The sequence below is a fragment of the Anarhichas minor genome, unplaced genomic scaffold (genome assembly GCF_050575085.1).
Source record: "Anarhichas minor isolate MPS153535 unplaced genomic scaffold, ASM5057508v1 ptg000006l, whole genome shotgun sequence".
Taxonomy (NCBI): Eukaryota; Metazoa; Chordata; class Actinopteri; order Perciformes; family Anarhichadidae; genus Anarhichas; species Anarhichas minor.
Genome location: NW_027466452.1, coordinates 5,618,558 through 5,636,570, shown reverse-complemented (window position 1 = coordinate 5,636,570; position 18,013 = coordinate 5,618,558). Strand labels below are relative to the sequence as shown.

The 18,013-nt window shown below is 41.3% G+C and overlaps 1 protein-coding gene across 1 annotated transcript in view; it reads left to right on the top strand.

Moving 5' to 3' along the window:
• Positions 1-18,013, top strand: part of ctnnd2b (catenin (cadherin-associated protein), delta 2b) — a 149,077-nt gene that overhangs the window by 113,383 nt on the left and 17,681 nt on the right. Inside the window, exons 14-15 of the mRNA XM_076080007.1 lie at positions 1,628-1,841; positions 12,914-13,100. Of these exons, the coding sequence (XP_075936122.1) occupies positions 1,628-1,841; positions 12,914-13,100 (401 nt within the window). The remainder of the gene's footprint in view (positions 1-1,627; positions 1,842-12,913; positions 13,101-18,013) is intronic.

Sequence of the window (18,013 nt, the reverse complement as noted above, 5' to 3'; positions counted from 1 at the left end):
GTGTAGTATTTAGAGCGGTGGCTGCCAAACTCACAACCCACAGGCCAGATTGTTTTTCGCCCTTGAGAGAGATGCCCAAAAGGTGAAATAATAGACGGGATGCTGAGGGACGTGTATATGGCTGTTCAGTCTCCTAGCACCGGATGCACCGTACAGATGTGCTGCTGTGTGCTCGACCTGTTCTGTTAGTTGTTATGTCCCTGCTTCTGTGTCACTAAGGACAATCATTTTGCAATTAATAGTTTTAATAAGTTTCTGTTTTTTAACAACTCATCGCTCGAGGGAAATGAAGAAGATGTTAGCATCCAGCAGCAAAAACGGGAACTGCAGTCAACAAGCCATAGTTTGCCCACATGCTCGACTCAGTTCGCAGAGCCATGAAGCCCCACCACCGCTGCTACAAAGAGCGCTATCGCTTGTTTAATCAAAATGTATTCATATTTAACTCGTAGCATGTCCAAATTGCACCGACTTCGACACTGCATGTCCTTGGGTCCCCAGCAATACACGGCCAAATGTCAAGTTTCTCGAGATATGCTAAAAACCAGGCGGCAAACTTTGGTTCTGCCGAGTGAAGACAATGCGGAAGTGTCTTAAAACCTACATTCTCTCAAATGGCCATCAGGGGGCGACTCCTCTGGTTGCAAAAAGAAGTGCGATTGCATGGAATCTATGAGAAAATGACTTCTCACTCAGTAAACATTGTAAACATGAGTTTATGGTCTCAATCTCTAGTTTCAAGTCTTCTTCAATACAGCATGATGTTCATTTAGTAAATTATGGTCCATTTAGAGTCAAATGGACCATAAAGCGGAGTATGCTTTAGGGCGGGCTCACTGTGATTGGCAGGTCTCACTGGTTGCAATAAGTCAAGATGGCGAAGGCCAAATTGCCGAACTCGAGGCTTCATAACGGCAGTCCACAAACCAATGGGTGACGTCACAATGATTGCGTCCACTTCTTATATACAGTCTATGCTAAAAACACATACAGACACACACACACATATACAGACAGAGATTCCTTGCTTTATAGTTGGATTGCAGAGTGTTTCTTTTCTTTGACACAACCCACTCATTACAGGGTCTGTTACTTGAGGATCCAACATCTAGATTCTGAGTAATCCCTTTTTTTTGTTTGATATTGTCCTCCAAAGTGAATCAGCTGTTCCAGCCTTCATGCCGACGTACCGTTATCTGGAGCACGAAAGACACAATGTACAAGCACGACTGCCTTTCTTCACTAACATGTCCCTTGTTTTTACAGAAAGCAGGCATTCTGCCCTACATTTTCTCTTTGTCTAGACGGAGGAAAGCGGCGAGGGCTGCAGAGACTTAGCATGGGACAGATGGAAGAGTGGCTGTTATTTGAATGTATCTTGCATCAGTGCCACAGTGCCTGTCACCCTATTGAAAAAGTGAAAAAAATAAGGTTTACATGATAGCAGTTTCTCCAAACACAGCATCAGAAGTGGGAAATAATGTTCTATAGTTGACATGAACAAGCCCTGATATTGTTTAGATACTTATATTGATTATTTTGTTGGCGGGAAATTGGTCCAAACGCACAGAATTTGTGTTTCCCGTGGCGGTCCCCTTAACTACATCCTCCCTCCTCTGTCTGTCAGATCCGGCGGCAGGGTGGCATCCAGCTGCTGGTGGACTTGCTGGACCACCGGATGAACGACGTGCACCGCAGCGCCTGCGGAGCCCTGAGGAACCTGGTGTACGGCAAAGCCAACGACGACAACAAGATCGCCCTGAAGAACTGCGGCGGCATCCCGGCTCTGGTGCGACTGCTCCGGAAGACCACAGACGTGGAGATCCGGGAGCTGCTCACAGGTAAAACTACCATGCTAAAAGCTCGACCTAGAGGTCACATTTTCAGGTGCAGAAGTTTCTTCCTATTACTTCTCGTTCTAAAATGGCAGCTTACAGCTCAGCCTGTTGGCAAAAATGTCTTTTATAACGAGTGAATGAAAAATGAAAAATCTATGAAGGGAAATAACTCCATACACTCCCATATAACCAGGGCTGTGTTGAGACTACGGTCTACAGTTTGAATCTTTACTATTTTCAAATATTTAAAATTGATTGAAGCCGTGGTAACATTGTCAATGAGGCCAAATGTCTATAATGCATTCAAGACAAACATATAATGCATTATAATCTGCTTGTGTGCACTGTATAATTATAGTTAAAGTACTGATAAATATTCATCATGCTTTATGACAATAATCATAACACATTATAAAGCATTATATTTGCTTCATAATTGCTCGTTTCTCACTGACTTTTTCTTTATGCAATAGATTTCCCCCATAGTTGTAATACATAATAATCTTTAAATAATGCATTACTTTAAGAAGAATGATTAATGTCAAAGCATACTGTTAGAAGTGTGAACGAATAAAACCAGAAAAGAAGAAAAGTTCATGTTATATTACAATATTTGCAGCTTCGTGTTTGAAATCAATTATTTTGAGTAAAGTAATCCACGAATATAATCAACTTGCATTTATATTCGGGCACATACATGCAGACACATTATTATATATAATGTGCCTCTCATGTACAACCACACACACTGCGAGGATGTGGAGAAGGAGAGACATTCACTGAGTATCCGACTATAAGACACATAAAACACACTGTACTCTGTACTACACGTCAGCACAAATATGGATACACACACACACACACACACACACACACACACACACACAGGAGAGAATTGTTTGCCACCTGCCTGCTTCCCAGCACTCATCAAGTACTGTTGACTTGTCAAAATAAGATTCTGTGGAAAGGGCTGCACTGCACTATCAACAGCAGGTTTGTGTTCTCCCTCAGTAAACACAAATATCGTCCACGTTGTAAAAAGTGTAGTCAGGATTGACTATTTTGAGTTTCTAAACCCACCGAGGCCTCTCGCCATCAAAAGGATCACCAGCAATGCCTCTACCAGTGTTTGTTTGTTTTTTTACACTTTTTACTTTATGTGTCTTCACAATCCCTTTGGCATTCACACGGACGTCCAAAAGGACTTTCTCCTCTGGAGAGGGATGGAGAGACGACAGGGCTAAAAGAGGAATACTACTCCATTTTCAAACTGATCTACATCAAGGATCCTCGGGGGGGGGGGGGGTTCATTCCAATCCTGGAGTCAAATGAGAAAAAATGGATTTCTCTTAGCATCGCCCACACTCATGAAAACATCTCTGCTGTAGGGCCTGTCAGAAGCACAGTATTTCAAGGCTTGTCAGAAAGCAGGATTTGAGTTGTTTCTGCTTTCTAGGACTGTTTAATGTTTAAACATTGTAAACAGTGTGTTTTAGGCTGATATTAGGAAGAAGTGAAGGCTAGAGCCCTTATGTATTAGACTGTGATCAGTAGAAGGACATCATGATTGTTGGGCCAATTAAGGATTTGGCACCAGGATTGATCCGACCAACTTGGACCAAGTGTGTTACATTGTGGGCCAGTTGGTGCAGACGACCGGTAGTTAAAAATCTATTTTTAACGTTCAAACTGTGGAAACAGAAAAGCTCTTCAACAACAGATGGAGTTCATTGATGGATCCGTTGACGTGAAAGCGGAGTACTAACCCTCTACTGAGAATGCATTATTTAACAAGACCACAGTTTTCGCTTTCACGATTAACATTTGTAGGTATATTAATCGAAACCATGGTCTTTTCCTTACCTTTGCCAAGTCTTTTGGTCGTCTATCATACTATGACCAACGTTTACGTGCCATAACCACAATCTTTCCCTGGCATGGCAGTGTTGCAATGCGCAGATACTTTGGAGTCCGAGGTTTATAAAAACGCTAGCATCGAAAACGAAAAAAGAAAACGTAATTTATCTCATACTGTGTTTTTGTTGTTGTTTTTTTGCCACTCTTGTCCGGCAATAGGGTTGGTTTCCGACATCCAAGTTGTAACTTCAATTTTAGAACACGGCATTTCCTGAAAAAGTGAACAAATTTGGACGTGTATTGGGAGCCAAAGTCCATCGATCGAGGAATTGGAAATATACACTCGCGAGATGTAAACATGTGAATCCGTCCTTATCGTTACCTTCCATCCCACATGACGTGAAGGCAGGCTCAGCCTACCGAGTGTCCAACTCCGCTCTTACAATCATATTCATGTACCGTCCTTGCAAACTGTCCCCGTGTCCCACAAAGGCCCTTGAGCCTTCATCCACTCTCCTAATTATTTACAGCAGTACTTCTCATCGGGGTCACATGAGATTTCTGGTGAGGGACAAACATTTTAAGCATCATTCGTGGTAATGAGAGACAGCCATGAATACTGACGCGCACCCAAAGCGAGCTCATGCAGGGAACCCTCACCAGGGAAGTGAAATCGAGATATACCAACACATGCGCCACACATATATGTTTATATGACTTTAGTGAGTATATAAAATGGGTTTAGGCTTAGCAGAGATGGAAATAAAAGATTGTTTTTGGTACGCTGCCAGAGTCTTAAAGAAGATTACCATATAAATTAGAGCAGAAATTCAAAGCACGGGGCACAGAAATCCCTCCTGTCACAAATTAATCAGTTGAACGGCCGACCGGACGCAGACAGACTCTCTCCTCTCTCTCTCTCTCTCTCTCTCTCTCTCTCTCTCTCTCTCTCAAAGACCCAGAGGAAATAACTATCTCTCCCCCTGTTTCTTAAACTCTCTCGCGTAATTGGTCTCCCATTCTCCTCCTGTCCTCTTTGCCTTTCTCTGTCTCCACTTTTTCCACTCTTTCTCTATAAATCGCCTAACCTCCCTGCCTCTCTCCCTGCCTCTCTCTCTCTCTCTCTGAGCATTTTGATTCAGGATCACAGTGGGAAGTCAAGCTGCCTGCCTTGCTAGCTACAGATTCAGCTTCCCACACAAATGCGAAGTTTGTTTGATGGCACAAAAAGTTAAAAAAAAGAAAAAAGGTTGTTGCGCTCTCTTTCTTTTTCTCTCCTTTTGGTTTAATAATTTCTCTCTCTCTCTCGCTCTCTTTTCCATGCCCGTTCAGAACTGAAGATGATTATCTTGAGGGAATAAAGCTGCTTTGAAAGGACAGATATTAGCTCTACCTGCAGATTCGATGCAGCTTACATCGGAGCGTAATGTGATTGCTTGGATGTATTCATGCGATTTGTAAGCGGGTATTTTCTGAGGCTGTCAAAGACAATTACTGCCTGTAAGTGTTTTTGTAGCTCACTTACAGCAAAAGTCTTCGTGTATCTCAGTTTTGATCTACAATTATTGATCCTGGCTTGAACTAGGAAGTGGTTTATGAAATATTGATTAATTTCTTTTAAATGCATTAAGAAACGGAAAGGAGTAATTATTGACAGAGGAAATGCCAACAGTGTGAAATCTTCCCTCTCTGACTCTCAGAGCGCTGCGCTTCCTTGAACTTCTGTTTTCCCTCTTTTTAAAATGTTGCACATCATCAGTGGCTGTTGTTCCACTTGTCATCACAAAGCAACTTTTTCATCCAGTCACAGCAGAGCACATCATCGTAAGTGGCAGGTCTGGATTGCTCATGTTTGCTGTCAGCTCCCCTATAAGCAGATATAGACGTTGTCAGGCTCACACCGTGATGGGAACTCTCCGCAGTCTGGATGCGATCTGGTTGCCGTGCTCATCCAGCTTAGGCAAAGCAAAGAGGTGTAGAGCGGCGTCTCGGAAGAAGGAGGGAAACACAGGGGACTGCGATAATCAGAATGATGGATTATTTACAAAATGAAGACGGGTTAAGATCGGTGCCATCAAGTCATCGGAACATGTGTTATACTAGTTCCCTGCAACACATGCTGTATATAGTGCTCCATATAGTCCAAACATGAAGTATGTAAAAACTAATATCAGTCCACGTCTTTATAAAAATAATTTCTAATATAGAAATAAAAGAACTTGATGCTGGAGTACAGAAAGGGGGTCGGCACTAAGGTGTAGTTAAGTCACCTAAAAAAGAAAAATCTATATCAGTTAAGTGTACGCTATATTTAGAATATTTTCACTGCTTTACCTTAAAGTCAGACAGCCCATTTTCTGACGTGGGAACTGAAGCCGTTATATCCATCTATGCTCTGTTCAAAGCCACAAGACTCCTTTGACAAAAGCTGTTTGTTTTTTTACCACAAAGGACACGAGTTTAAGTTATCATGTGAAAATGTCTGTCTTTGTCAATGGAGTCTGTGGCTTTGAACAGAGCAATAGAACAGGTTTGCTATACCTTGTTGGAAAGGGCTGTCTGACGGCAAGGTAAGGTGGTGAAAATATTCAAAATATAGTGTACACTTAAACTGATATCGATTTATTTTATGTGTCGAGTTACGTTTTGCTGCTGCATCCACAGCAGTACATTGTTTAGCTCTCGTGCTGGTACTCCTGCCTGTTTCTCCAGACTGGGGCGATGCCGATACACTGACTATGAAGTACCACATACAACCCCACCTCAAAAGACCTGAACGATCCCTTTAAGCTATACTCTGCTTACTTTATTTTAAACTGGACTTTTAATGCAGTTCCTCAGTAAAAGGTTTTAATGCTCAACCCGTTTCATAATTGCAGGTAAATAATATTTTAATCTGTCAACACCAGATTGAAACGTGAGCAAAATGCAGGTATGGTATTAATACAGTAGTTTATCAGTGTGTCAGTCTTTTCTTTCTGCCCGCCTGCATCGGCAAAATACCTGCAACACTAAAGATGGAATAAGATACGATACGATGAATAAATAAAGACATAACGCTGCAGTAGCAGGCTTGGTAGCTGAGTTTAATTCCAGCCTTGGGACCTTTGTTGCATCTCACACGCCTCTCTCTCCAACCCCCATTTTCAGTCAGCCTCAAATAATGGCCAAAATGCCAAATATATCTTAACAAAAGATAACAAATACAGTACAGTAGCAGAGGTATAGAGCTTTACATCTTTGCTGGTTGACCTTGATGTGATCTACGGTATACTGCTTAGCTACACTGTTTTTAATGACAATGTCATTAAAGGACCCAAACTGAACAAACATGATTCCACGCTACGACCGAGGCTCATTAACACAAAGCCGAAGGCCTTTTGTGGCCCAAGTGATTAAGAGTGATCGATGCTCACCTCATTATGAAAACAAAGAGCAAAGCTTACGCCTAAGGTTTCTAGATTGAGGGCAATAAATGTGTGCAAAAATTGATGGCTACCAAATTAAGCCTTTTCCTCTCTGATGCCTGCATAAATACCGTGAGCGCTGGGACTCCGAAGTACAGCGCGTGTGCTGTTATATTGTGTCAGTAGTTACAGTGTGCAAGTCTTCTTCATCTGAGAGACACATTCAGCTGACATCTCTTCTGCTTTATTCTAAGAATTGATATGTCACTATGTTGATATTATGCTAATATATGGATGTCATGACATAGGGGGAGAGCAGGGTCAGTTGGGACACAAAGTAACCTTCCGTTACTCACAGACTACTTGGAAAGAAGTTGATCCCTGAAGAGAGACAGGTGTCCTAGAGAGCGACCCACAAGTGAATGGCAACATTTAGTTGAATGTACAAGGAGTGCTTCCCGGGGATGGTTACTTGATTTCAAAAATGAATATATTATTTTTTTATTAACACCTTTGATTGTACAATGTACTAGTTCACACATTTCTTTGAGAGAAATAAACATTTGTAAAATTATTATATTTCCATAAATTACTGAGATTTGGAATTTGGTAATACATATGTATTGTGTCTGTGTCATAACTAGAAACAGTATGGTAGAAGAACAACTAAAGATCCAAAGATCTACTAACAAGCTGTAGTCATCATCCATTGAGTTGTTGAAAGGAATCCAAAGCCTTCTACTGACCCGTTGACATGAAATGCAGTTTACACGGTGCCTGTCTCTCTCTTGTGACAAAGGCACCCCGCTGTCTTCAAGGTCACATCCTCAGTGTGGGCTCTTTAGAGATGCTGCGCACAAAACATGGTTACAAGCAGCTCCTGAAGGTGCTGACACATCGGGGATGATGTACAGAGAGTAGGTAATTTGTGCCAAATGAATCACTTTAGAGTGAGCAGGTTACAGAGATATGATAATGGTGTTATTGATCTGAAAATAAAAAATAAATGGCATTCAGAGAAATGTACTCATAGCAACAGTCTGTTATTCATGGAAATGTTTTTTTATTCAGAGAATCAGTCTGATATTAATAGAAACTGTTTTTCAAAGCAACGGCCTCTTATTCTTTTGAATGATTTCCAACACCATTACACACCTAACTCTTTGGAAGGGTGAAGTCCAGCAAATTGGAAAAACACAACAAAAAACACACTTTGTAAAAATTCTTTATTAAAGGTATTTTGACAAGAACAATAGTCCACAAAGAAACACTACAAAATGCATCGGGAGAATTGGGGAACGGAGAAAAAAATAAAGAGAAGACAAAGATGTGTGCCACGATGTTGCAGAAGAGAGAAATACAACAGGGGAGTGAAGATAAAGATGGGAAATGGTGAAGAGACAAAGAGAGATTGCCATCATATTCATTTCCCCTTCCACCATATAACAGCGCATTGCTGCCACTCATGATGTAAGGCTGAGGCAATTAACCCCCTTCATCTGTCATACACTCATGGCTTTGTGTGTGTGTGTGTGTGTGTGTGTGTGTGTGTGTGTGTGTGTGTGTGTGTGCGTGCGTGCGTGCGTGCGTGCGTGCGTGCGTGCGTGCGTGCGTGCGTGCGTGCGTGCGTGCGTGCGTGTGTGTGTGTGCCTGCATGTAGCATGCACTAACCCAAGGCCACATTTAGTGTTTATTTTGTGTGTGTGAGATAGTTTGTGTGTTTGCGAGCCAGTGTTTCAGATCAAAGATAAAATCCCGCTGCCTGTCATACTCTGCACAGCAAGAGATGACTCTGGCAAACAGCTGTCAATGGTCCGTACATTTAACAGTGAGACAAAAAAAGTTACGTTTTAAATACAAAAAAGGCGGTATTGATTGTTGTTCATATTACGGTGTATTTCCGTCAACAGTACAATGTTTAGTACAATTAACAGTGACAAAATGTATTTTTTTACAAGAAATATAAGCACAAATTATTGTCTGGGCTGATATGTATATATATATATATATATGTATATATATATATATAATATACTGTTGAAGAACACCAAGGCAGCTTACCGGGATGAAAAAGACGAATCTCATCCACACTGTTGAATTCAGTTTCAGTGAAACACCGTTATATATATATATTATGGTGTTTCACTGAAACTGGATTTAACAGTGTGGATGAGATTCGTCTTTTTCATCCCGGTAAGCTGCCTTGGTGTTCTTCAACAGTATATTTTTACTGACATGGGTTGTAACCAGCACCCAAACGCACATTCCTGTAATGATTCAGTAATCTATATCCCAGAACGATGTACACTTGTGTGGTGAGAACATGCACTCACAGCATCCATTTTTCAAGAATTCTAGAAAGAAGTGTTGTTCCATTTTCTGACTTAACTAAAAAGAAAAAGATTATATACATATGCCTCTCCCCAAAATATGTTCTAATTACTCTGGATAATCAACAGACCATACGCGTACATAGAAACTACTTCCTACTATGGCAAATTAGCCATTGTAAGCTAACGGTGTATCGAAGTAAGCTATGACATATTGAGTTAAGCTAACAGCTTACAGAGATCAGATAGATCTTCTCATTTAACTGTAGGTAAGACAGCCAACAAGCTCCTCTACCAAACTGCTCCCTACAGAATGATAATATCAGTTCCCTCTGAAGTATTATTCACTTTGTTTAAACCGTGGGGCGGAAAACAAGCCTTTCACAGCAGCACACGCTGACTCCCACATGTGGAAATCAAGGTCAGCTCGAATGAATACGTGTCGCATCCAATGTCAAGGTTATCAAAAAAGAAAACACTGCGCCTCCTTTTACCCTCTCGAGCAGCAGACGAGATGAGACGGAGGGAAAACACTCTTTGCTAACGTGACACGGCCGGCTAATTACCGTCACAAAGGCCAGAAGCTCGTCATTTAGAAACTCCTCCTGACCACAAACTGACAATCCGCCTTAACACCCGGCACAAGAGCACCAAGTCCAAGCGGCTGACAGAGTTAAGACTGATTTGTCGAGGGGGCTCAGAGATGCGCACACACACACACACACACACACACACACACACACACACACACACACACACACACACACACACACACAAAAGAACAAACTCATGAAAACCCACAAAGACAGATAACAGGAGCTGTAATTACACATTCGCTGTTCAGCCGAGGGTAAACAACTCGGCATTTAAGAGAGGACGCCTTATTCCAAACACTCAGACACACAGATGGAGGGATAGGATGTTTTACCACTATTACAGCTATAATTACAACCATCAAGGAGAAGGGGGGGTTCAGATGTGAGGAAGGTCAACGGCAATCTTGATGTGTTGCAAAGATCCGCAAGGTTACCGCAGTTTAGTGTGTTTGACCGTTTATATATTATGTTTATATGATGTGCCTCTCTCCGTGTGTGTGTGTGTGTGTGTGTGTGTGTGTGTGTGTGTGTGTGTGTGTGAGAGACAGAGTGAGTCTCCAGAGAAGCAGAGCTTTTGCCTATTCAGTGTGTGTTTGTGGCGACTTGTAAAAAGAGCAAGCGGTAATTGGTAGGCAGGAGGACACACTCCATTTCCTCGGTTGGCTGGTCCCTGTATGTTGAATTCAGGTGAGGATTAAGAGCAGCGGAGAAGAAGTGCGCTGGAACATTTTTGTAAGTGATTTACTGGCTTCAGTACTTTTTTTTTTTTTGGGTTTACGCTCTCAATTAATAACAGCAGCACTGTGGTGCGATAAATTAAAGGTCATGTTTCGAAATATTAGCCAAACATTTTAAATGCATCACTCCTGTGTAATTAAAGATGCATGATAAGTGGGGGTTGTTTATGTATTAGTGTACTTGATGATAGCTGATTATAAATCCAAAATATAACTTATATTATCACCTAATGTTGCGTTAGATCGTCTTGAACAACATAAGTTCTTGTGAACATGTTTAACTTCTGTCTGCTATTGATGGCCTGTAGGCCTCATTGACCTGAGTATAAAAAGAAGATTATTTTGACTATAACGAATACTCAGATGAAACATATTGTGCTATTCATCACAGACTAATCAATTCAATTCAATGTGGCTTTATTGGCATTAAAAGCTTCTAAAAAACAATCTTGCCAAAACATAAAAATGCAAAAGTACACAATAATATTAATATGAATATTGACACTTCGTTAAAGTCTCGGTTATTTCTGGGTCTTGATCCTATTCTGTGTTGTCTCAATCATGACTTCATAACTTCCTCCTCGAAAGCATCTTCCCTGTCAGTTTCCTGGCCTCACTCTTCCTCACCAGTGCCATGATCAAAGATGTGATCAAGAGCCTCTCCTTATATTATCAGATTATATTATCAGGCAGATTACCATTTACTTCCCTGAATACTGTGCAATTCACAAAGACACCACAGATCACATCCTAACAATGACAGACACTTGCAGCGCTTTGGTCTTTACTCTGGACCCAAAGGTTACAGAAGCGTTGGGCTTACTGGGCAAAACAGAACAAACAATGTTTCTAGTTCGACAGTACTGGAACTGCGATGGAATCTTGAGGCCTCTGCTTCTAGTGATTTGAGAGAGAGTGAAGTAAAGGTGCATCCGGTAGCTCAGCAGCTGTTTGCACCCTCTCTGGCTGTGCACCGCGTCGTCTGGACACACGGCCCAGGCTCAGCAGCAGACACTTGACAGGCCAAAGTCAATCAGTTTCACTTCAGTGGCAGCTGCTGGTGTTCCACGACTGAATTACCGCATTTAATGTCTGAGGTCTGCAAAGCAAAATTTCTATCGCCTTCAAGTGTGATAGAGCTGTGGGTCAACTGAAGAACAAATGGACACAGCAGCTGTTGTTTTGTAAGTGACTGTAACCAAACCTCAATCAGTTGATAACCCAATCCCACATTGCATACTATGCACTACATATTCAATATGTGTACCGTTCAACATACCTTTGTGTGAATAAACTGGTGTGTATCTTTTCCAACGCAGTGAATCGTAATTACCGCCTCGCTTCCTTAAAAAGACTCCTTGCAGGTTGGAACTGCGTAGCAATGGTGATCCGTGACAACCTCATGTGACCAAACGATGACTTGTGAGATCCATACAGTCTTATACTTGGATTTAAATAGAAGTGTTATTGATGTTACAGAGCTGTCAGCCCAATAGTGGTGCAGGAATGAGTCGAACATTAGCTTTTTACTTCTGCCGACTGAATTCACACTTGAAAAATCATAAAGTGGCGACCATTTGTGAAGATTATTTTGCTGAAGAAAACATGAAAGTATCATAAACGTTTGTTTGCCACAGAGCGATCATCCAATGAGGGAACCAGGTTGATGCTAATTTCCGGGTTGGCCTTCAACAATATGTGTTCCCTGCAGCAGTCTATTGTCTGTTATTTCGTCACCACCGCATTGCATTTTGGGATGTTTATGCCGGCGCAGCATTCTGTAATATTTCACTGCTAATAATAGTGCGTTTTGCGTTGGTTTCATACCAAGGTTTCAAAAAATCTCACACTTTTTTAGTGTACTAAATAGCATTATGGATTTTTGGACGGAACCCAGGTGTTACTAAGAAAAATAAATCAGTCATAAATAATTGTATTACTTCTAACGGTTCCTTTCCCACTGTAACATGTCAACATATCTTCCATGAAAAAGGCCCATTGTACTAGTTCTCCCAATACGTGTTTAATTTCAGTGTTTTTTTGGAGTTGTATGTCTCTCCTCCTGTTCGCCTTCTCTGTTTGTTTTTTCTGTCCCTTTTCCTCCGGATCAGTTTTTTGACGTTCTGTCTCCCTTGCCGTCCTCCTCAGGTGTTTTGTGGAACCTGTCGTCATGCGACGCCCTGAAGATGCCCATCATCCAGGATGCCCTCGCCGTGCTGACCAACGCTGTGATCATCCCCCACTCTGGCTGGGATACGTCCCCGCATACACAGGAGGACCGCAAGCTGCACCTCCACTCCTCCCAGGTCCTCCGCAACGCCACAGGCTGCCTCCGGTCAGTGTCTGTCTGTTTCTTATCCGACATTAGGATGGAGACTTTTTATTTATACATCTTTTCTTTGTTATTGTACGGCCTACACATTCACTGACTGACTATTTAGTGGCGCAAATATTCCTGCAGAGAAATTACATATTCTCTCACTTTGCGGCAAGATTTCACCGCTCACAGTCTGCTACTACCAACCACATTCAAACAGAGAAATAAGTCCCCCCTAGTCTGTTATTTTGAGATAGTAGTCTGTCATCTTTACACAGAGAGATGACAGACTTTAGCAGCATTGACTCACCACTTGGCTTCAGAGCTGCTGTGGCTTTTCGTTTTTACACTTGAGACATAATGCTAGTCATACAGGGAAGTCTGGAAGTAGTAGGACTGTGACACATTCTTTTTTTATGTTGTTTTGGCTCCGTGCTCCAGCACGCCGGATATTAATAAAGATAAACAGTGACTGTAAAAATCCAAGTGCATCAGATGTTGTTGGCTGTGTTTTTCAGCATTTCTTCTTGGGCCCCTCTGAGGAATACCTGACATATTATTTTAAAACAATTCAAATTACGGGGGAAAAGAATCCTGTTACTTAAGACCGTAATTAATTGTTTTTTTCTGGCCACTTAGGGGCAGTGCAACAAGCTGTAAGCATAACACTGAATCAGGCGATTTGAAACTCTAGGAGAACACCAATGGGGAGAGGCATGCATGCATATTATATTCTTCATTAGAGTCAGATCATATATAATATCTGTTTATATCCTCATTGTAAGTTTTGTTATAGTACAAATAGCATCAACTATATTATCTTAAATGTCACTACATATAGGAGCTACATATAGTCATTGGCTACTTTAATGTACAGTGCATTATAATCACTTATTTATCTATACATACGCATTAAGGCACCTTGTTTCTTATGAATATGCCTATTGATAGCTTATTTGTGCTTGTTGTGATAATAAATTGGCTCGGCTCATTCTTGCTAATTATGAATATAAAATACAGGAGAGTGAGAATTAGGAATAATGAAGGCATGTTTGATAAACTAACCTTACCGACTAATACATCCTCTGCCTTTTACACACCTTTATTAAACATAATGTGTGTGTGTGTGTGTGTGCTCACACATATGAATTGTAATGTTGAGACCGCAGTCCCTCTTAGCTCTGCATTCTGTAAAAGTCAATGAAAATGCTCCGCGGCTCTGATAGCAACAGTAGAGGAACTAGCTGTTTCTAAATATTTTCTAGTATTTCATCTCCAGGAACCCATCTCACTTAAAGGTATACAGACACAACTTGTCATGCCTTCATTTCAGGCCTCCTGTGCTCTCCATCCTACAAATAGCATGTGTTTTGGGGTTTCTACTAGAACGTGTATACATGCTTTAATGTGGAAAAAACACATTATTTTCCTCATACTGTCTGTCTGTATAAACCTATATTCACCCTCTGTCTGAAACGCTCTGTTTTAGCGCCTGTTTCTTTAAGACCACCGTACCGAAAAAGCCCAGTCTGCTCCAATAGTCTTGTGAGAAAAAATATGGTGCACCCCTTTCTCAAGCTGTGGCCGGTATATTACAACGTTACAAGGTTAATTTATTGTCATTGGACTACAGGGTTGCGCAACAAAATGCAGTTTGTAGTCCCACAAATGTAATAAACACTATATTATATGTGGAGTGTGGGGGACGAATTTAAAGGTCTCACAGCATGTGACACAGTAAGGAGATCCAAATCTGATTGGCTTGTTGAACCACATGGTTTCTGATCTACTTACAAAATCTGACTGGGTGTTATTTCACAGTTTGTAGGCGGGTAGGAACTCCAGATATCCAAATGTATGTGCACAAGCAGGAATGCAGCTTAATAATGTTTTGTCTCTCAGAGGAATTCAGACAATTGACCAATCAGAGCCTTGAGGATTCAAACATGTTGATCTTATAGCTTGCTAGCTACGTAGCAGCAGCCTTGAAGTGGACTGAAAAAGCAGGATCAATGTCAGGGCCTTTAAAGTAGATATAGCCAATCGTATTGATGTAAAATATGTGTTGGTGTGCTGCTTTCCAAAGCTGCATGATGAAATTTTCCGTAGCCAAGACGGAGCTCATAAATATTTCTAACAGAGACGTGTCAGCTGTGTACCAGACATTCTTTTGATGTGCTACCGGTTCCCCTTCATTAAACACTTCAGCAGACAGAATAAAGACAACTTCGCCATGAAACATTCACAAATGCAAATGCACATCAACTATGTATATATATATTAGTTTTTCTTGCATTATCTTATTATTTCTGCAGAGTGTATAATGTGAAACAGTAGAACAAATAAATGTGCTTTAATACATGTCGTTTCATGTAGAATAGAGTGGGATTGCTGCCATGACTACATTTGCATCTCTGTCTGCAAGGTTATCTTGCTTCCTGTGTGTGTGAGTGTGTGTGTGTGTGTGGGGGGGGGGTGTTGCAGGAGACGGTTTTGTGTGGATCAGCTCCCTAAACTCAAAGGGCTAATTCATCTTTCTCACGCCTCGTTAGGGAATGTGGGGAGTCTGATTAAAGATTGAATATTTCATGGCGGGCTTGGTGTATCGTCGCCCACCTGCTCTCTCTCTCTCTCTCTCTCTCTCTCTCTCCATCTCCTCCTCGCATTTCTCATTTTCTCTTCCTCCCTCCCCCCCATGCTTCGTCTCCGTCTCGTTGTTATTACTCCATTTCTTCTCTCTCTCATACTATACCTCCTTGTATCCCTTTCTCATTCTGTCTCGCCCCGTCTCTGCCTCGCCGTCCCTCACTTTCACACACACGTTTTCTCCCCCTGCTTACTCACTGCTTGTGTGTGTGTGTGTGTGTGTGTGTGTGTGTGTGTGCTTATCCTGTTGTGCCAACTAACAGAAGCTGCTGAAACTTCTGTTGCTAGAAATCTGAATGTGAGTTATGTGCGTTGAATTTTTAGATGTGACACCTTTTTTTTATTAGAAACTAATTTGGTTTGTCATTTATTGTACTTACGAGCTGATCGGAAAAAGCACAAAAACCTACCACCCAGACGTGTAAACATCCCTCTCTCCAACACGCATCAGTATTCTTCACCCCTCCCAAGTGTCCGTCAGTATTTAATGTACTTAAAGGGACTTGGCCTGTGATAGTAGCAGCCGAAATTACAGTCAAATCCCCCATCTTTCTCCACTAAAATCACTAAAAAGAAGGCAGCACCTGCAACTTCAGCCAAGTCAACAGGTAGCATTTTTCTGATCCATCCTCAGTACATGTATCAAATGATCTGTGTGGGTAATGCAGTGATCACAGCGGCCTGTTAATATTTTCTTTGGGATTAGGCACCACCAATATCAACCGACATAATAAGTGCCTTAATTCTGCTTTATTTACTGATCTGGAGGCCCCCTTCATTGTTATAGTTTTGTGCTTACATATATTTGTAAATGTTACATCTGGAGACATGCAGGTTATGTCATTGCTTGAAACTTTTTTGACGTGGTTGTATCCATTAGCTGCTGTGCTAAAGGAAAGAGTTTCATTATCTGGAGTGATGTTTGTTATGCTGGTTAGCTCTGACAAAGTGTAGGCTAACGAGGTAATCTCTATGAACAGATATCTGCATATGAAAGCAGAATCTGTAGGCAGCGGGTCAAGATTTTTGCATTGGAAGCGTTCGGATTTCCGTTTATAGTCCCGTTGTAGTCCGAGTACGAGTAGTATTGACCAATTCAAGTTTGAAGGGCTTTTGTTGTATGCAGTTGTAAAGAGTCAGTGTGGACAGTAAAAGACCGCATTACCCAAAATGCAATCCCATCAACCACAATTGAGCTTTTTACTAGCTTAAAAAAAAAAAGAATCTGCATACGAATACAGAGAAACAATCCAGTTGTCAATGTCGTCTCTCAACTCTATTGTTGCCTCTCAAGTTGCTGATCAGACTGTGGACAATGACCGGTGCCGATATCCGTTATCTGTTATATGGATATCTACCGGGAACATCGGAACCCCCGAAATATTGGCCCCTGGCCCCAGGGGCTTAAATGCCATCAGACCGATAGCAGAGCACAGGCCTTTTATCTCTTTTCTGTGGGATTGAAATTAAGCCGTCAGCACATTAGAAAATCGGGTGAATCAGAGTTAAGAACTGATTATCTGGGGATAGCAACGTGCTTTTCGACGCTGTGACAAGACTGTGTGTGAAGCAGATGTTCAATTTAACTCATTTAGGGGCTGACTAGTTAGCTAGCTAGCTTGCTAACTCCTCCATGATATACAGTTACAGAACATAAAAAGCACCACATGAACCTCTGGACTTGGTCTACTTTACTTTAGCATTCAGCCGGACTCCTTTTTTTAAAATTGCCGTTCATGATAGCTGTTAGCCAATGATTGTATGCTAATCGCTAATGCTAATCGCTGAGTTTGAACTCAAAAAACCTTTGTGAATTTGAGTTGCATACTCGGCTTTGATGGCTATGTTGAGTGCAAGGCTGAGATACCTGTATGCTAGTGATCAGCATTTGCACTAAAATGTCAAGATTTGGACATGAATCCACCAACAACACTACTAAATATTCATATACACTGGTTTTCAGCTACAAAAGTAGTTTGGGGATTTAGTTACAAGTGTCATTAACACATTAACAGCAAAGTTTAAAGTGTGATGAGCTGGTTATACTAGTTGGTCTTGAGAGCAGCAAAATTACATTGTGTTTTTCTTGAAAATGGCTGGATTGTTTCTTTTAATATAAGAAATAAAATACCCAGAAATGAATCCAACCAAAACACAATTCAAAGCTCTCATGCAGAGGCATCCAGCAAAGCCGGCAGGGTTTGATTATAGAATTAATTAAAGACAAAGAAACATTCGCTCCCAGGTGTTACCAAAAGAGTGACTATTGTGTCAGTGCAGTATTT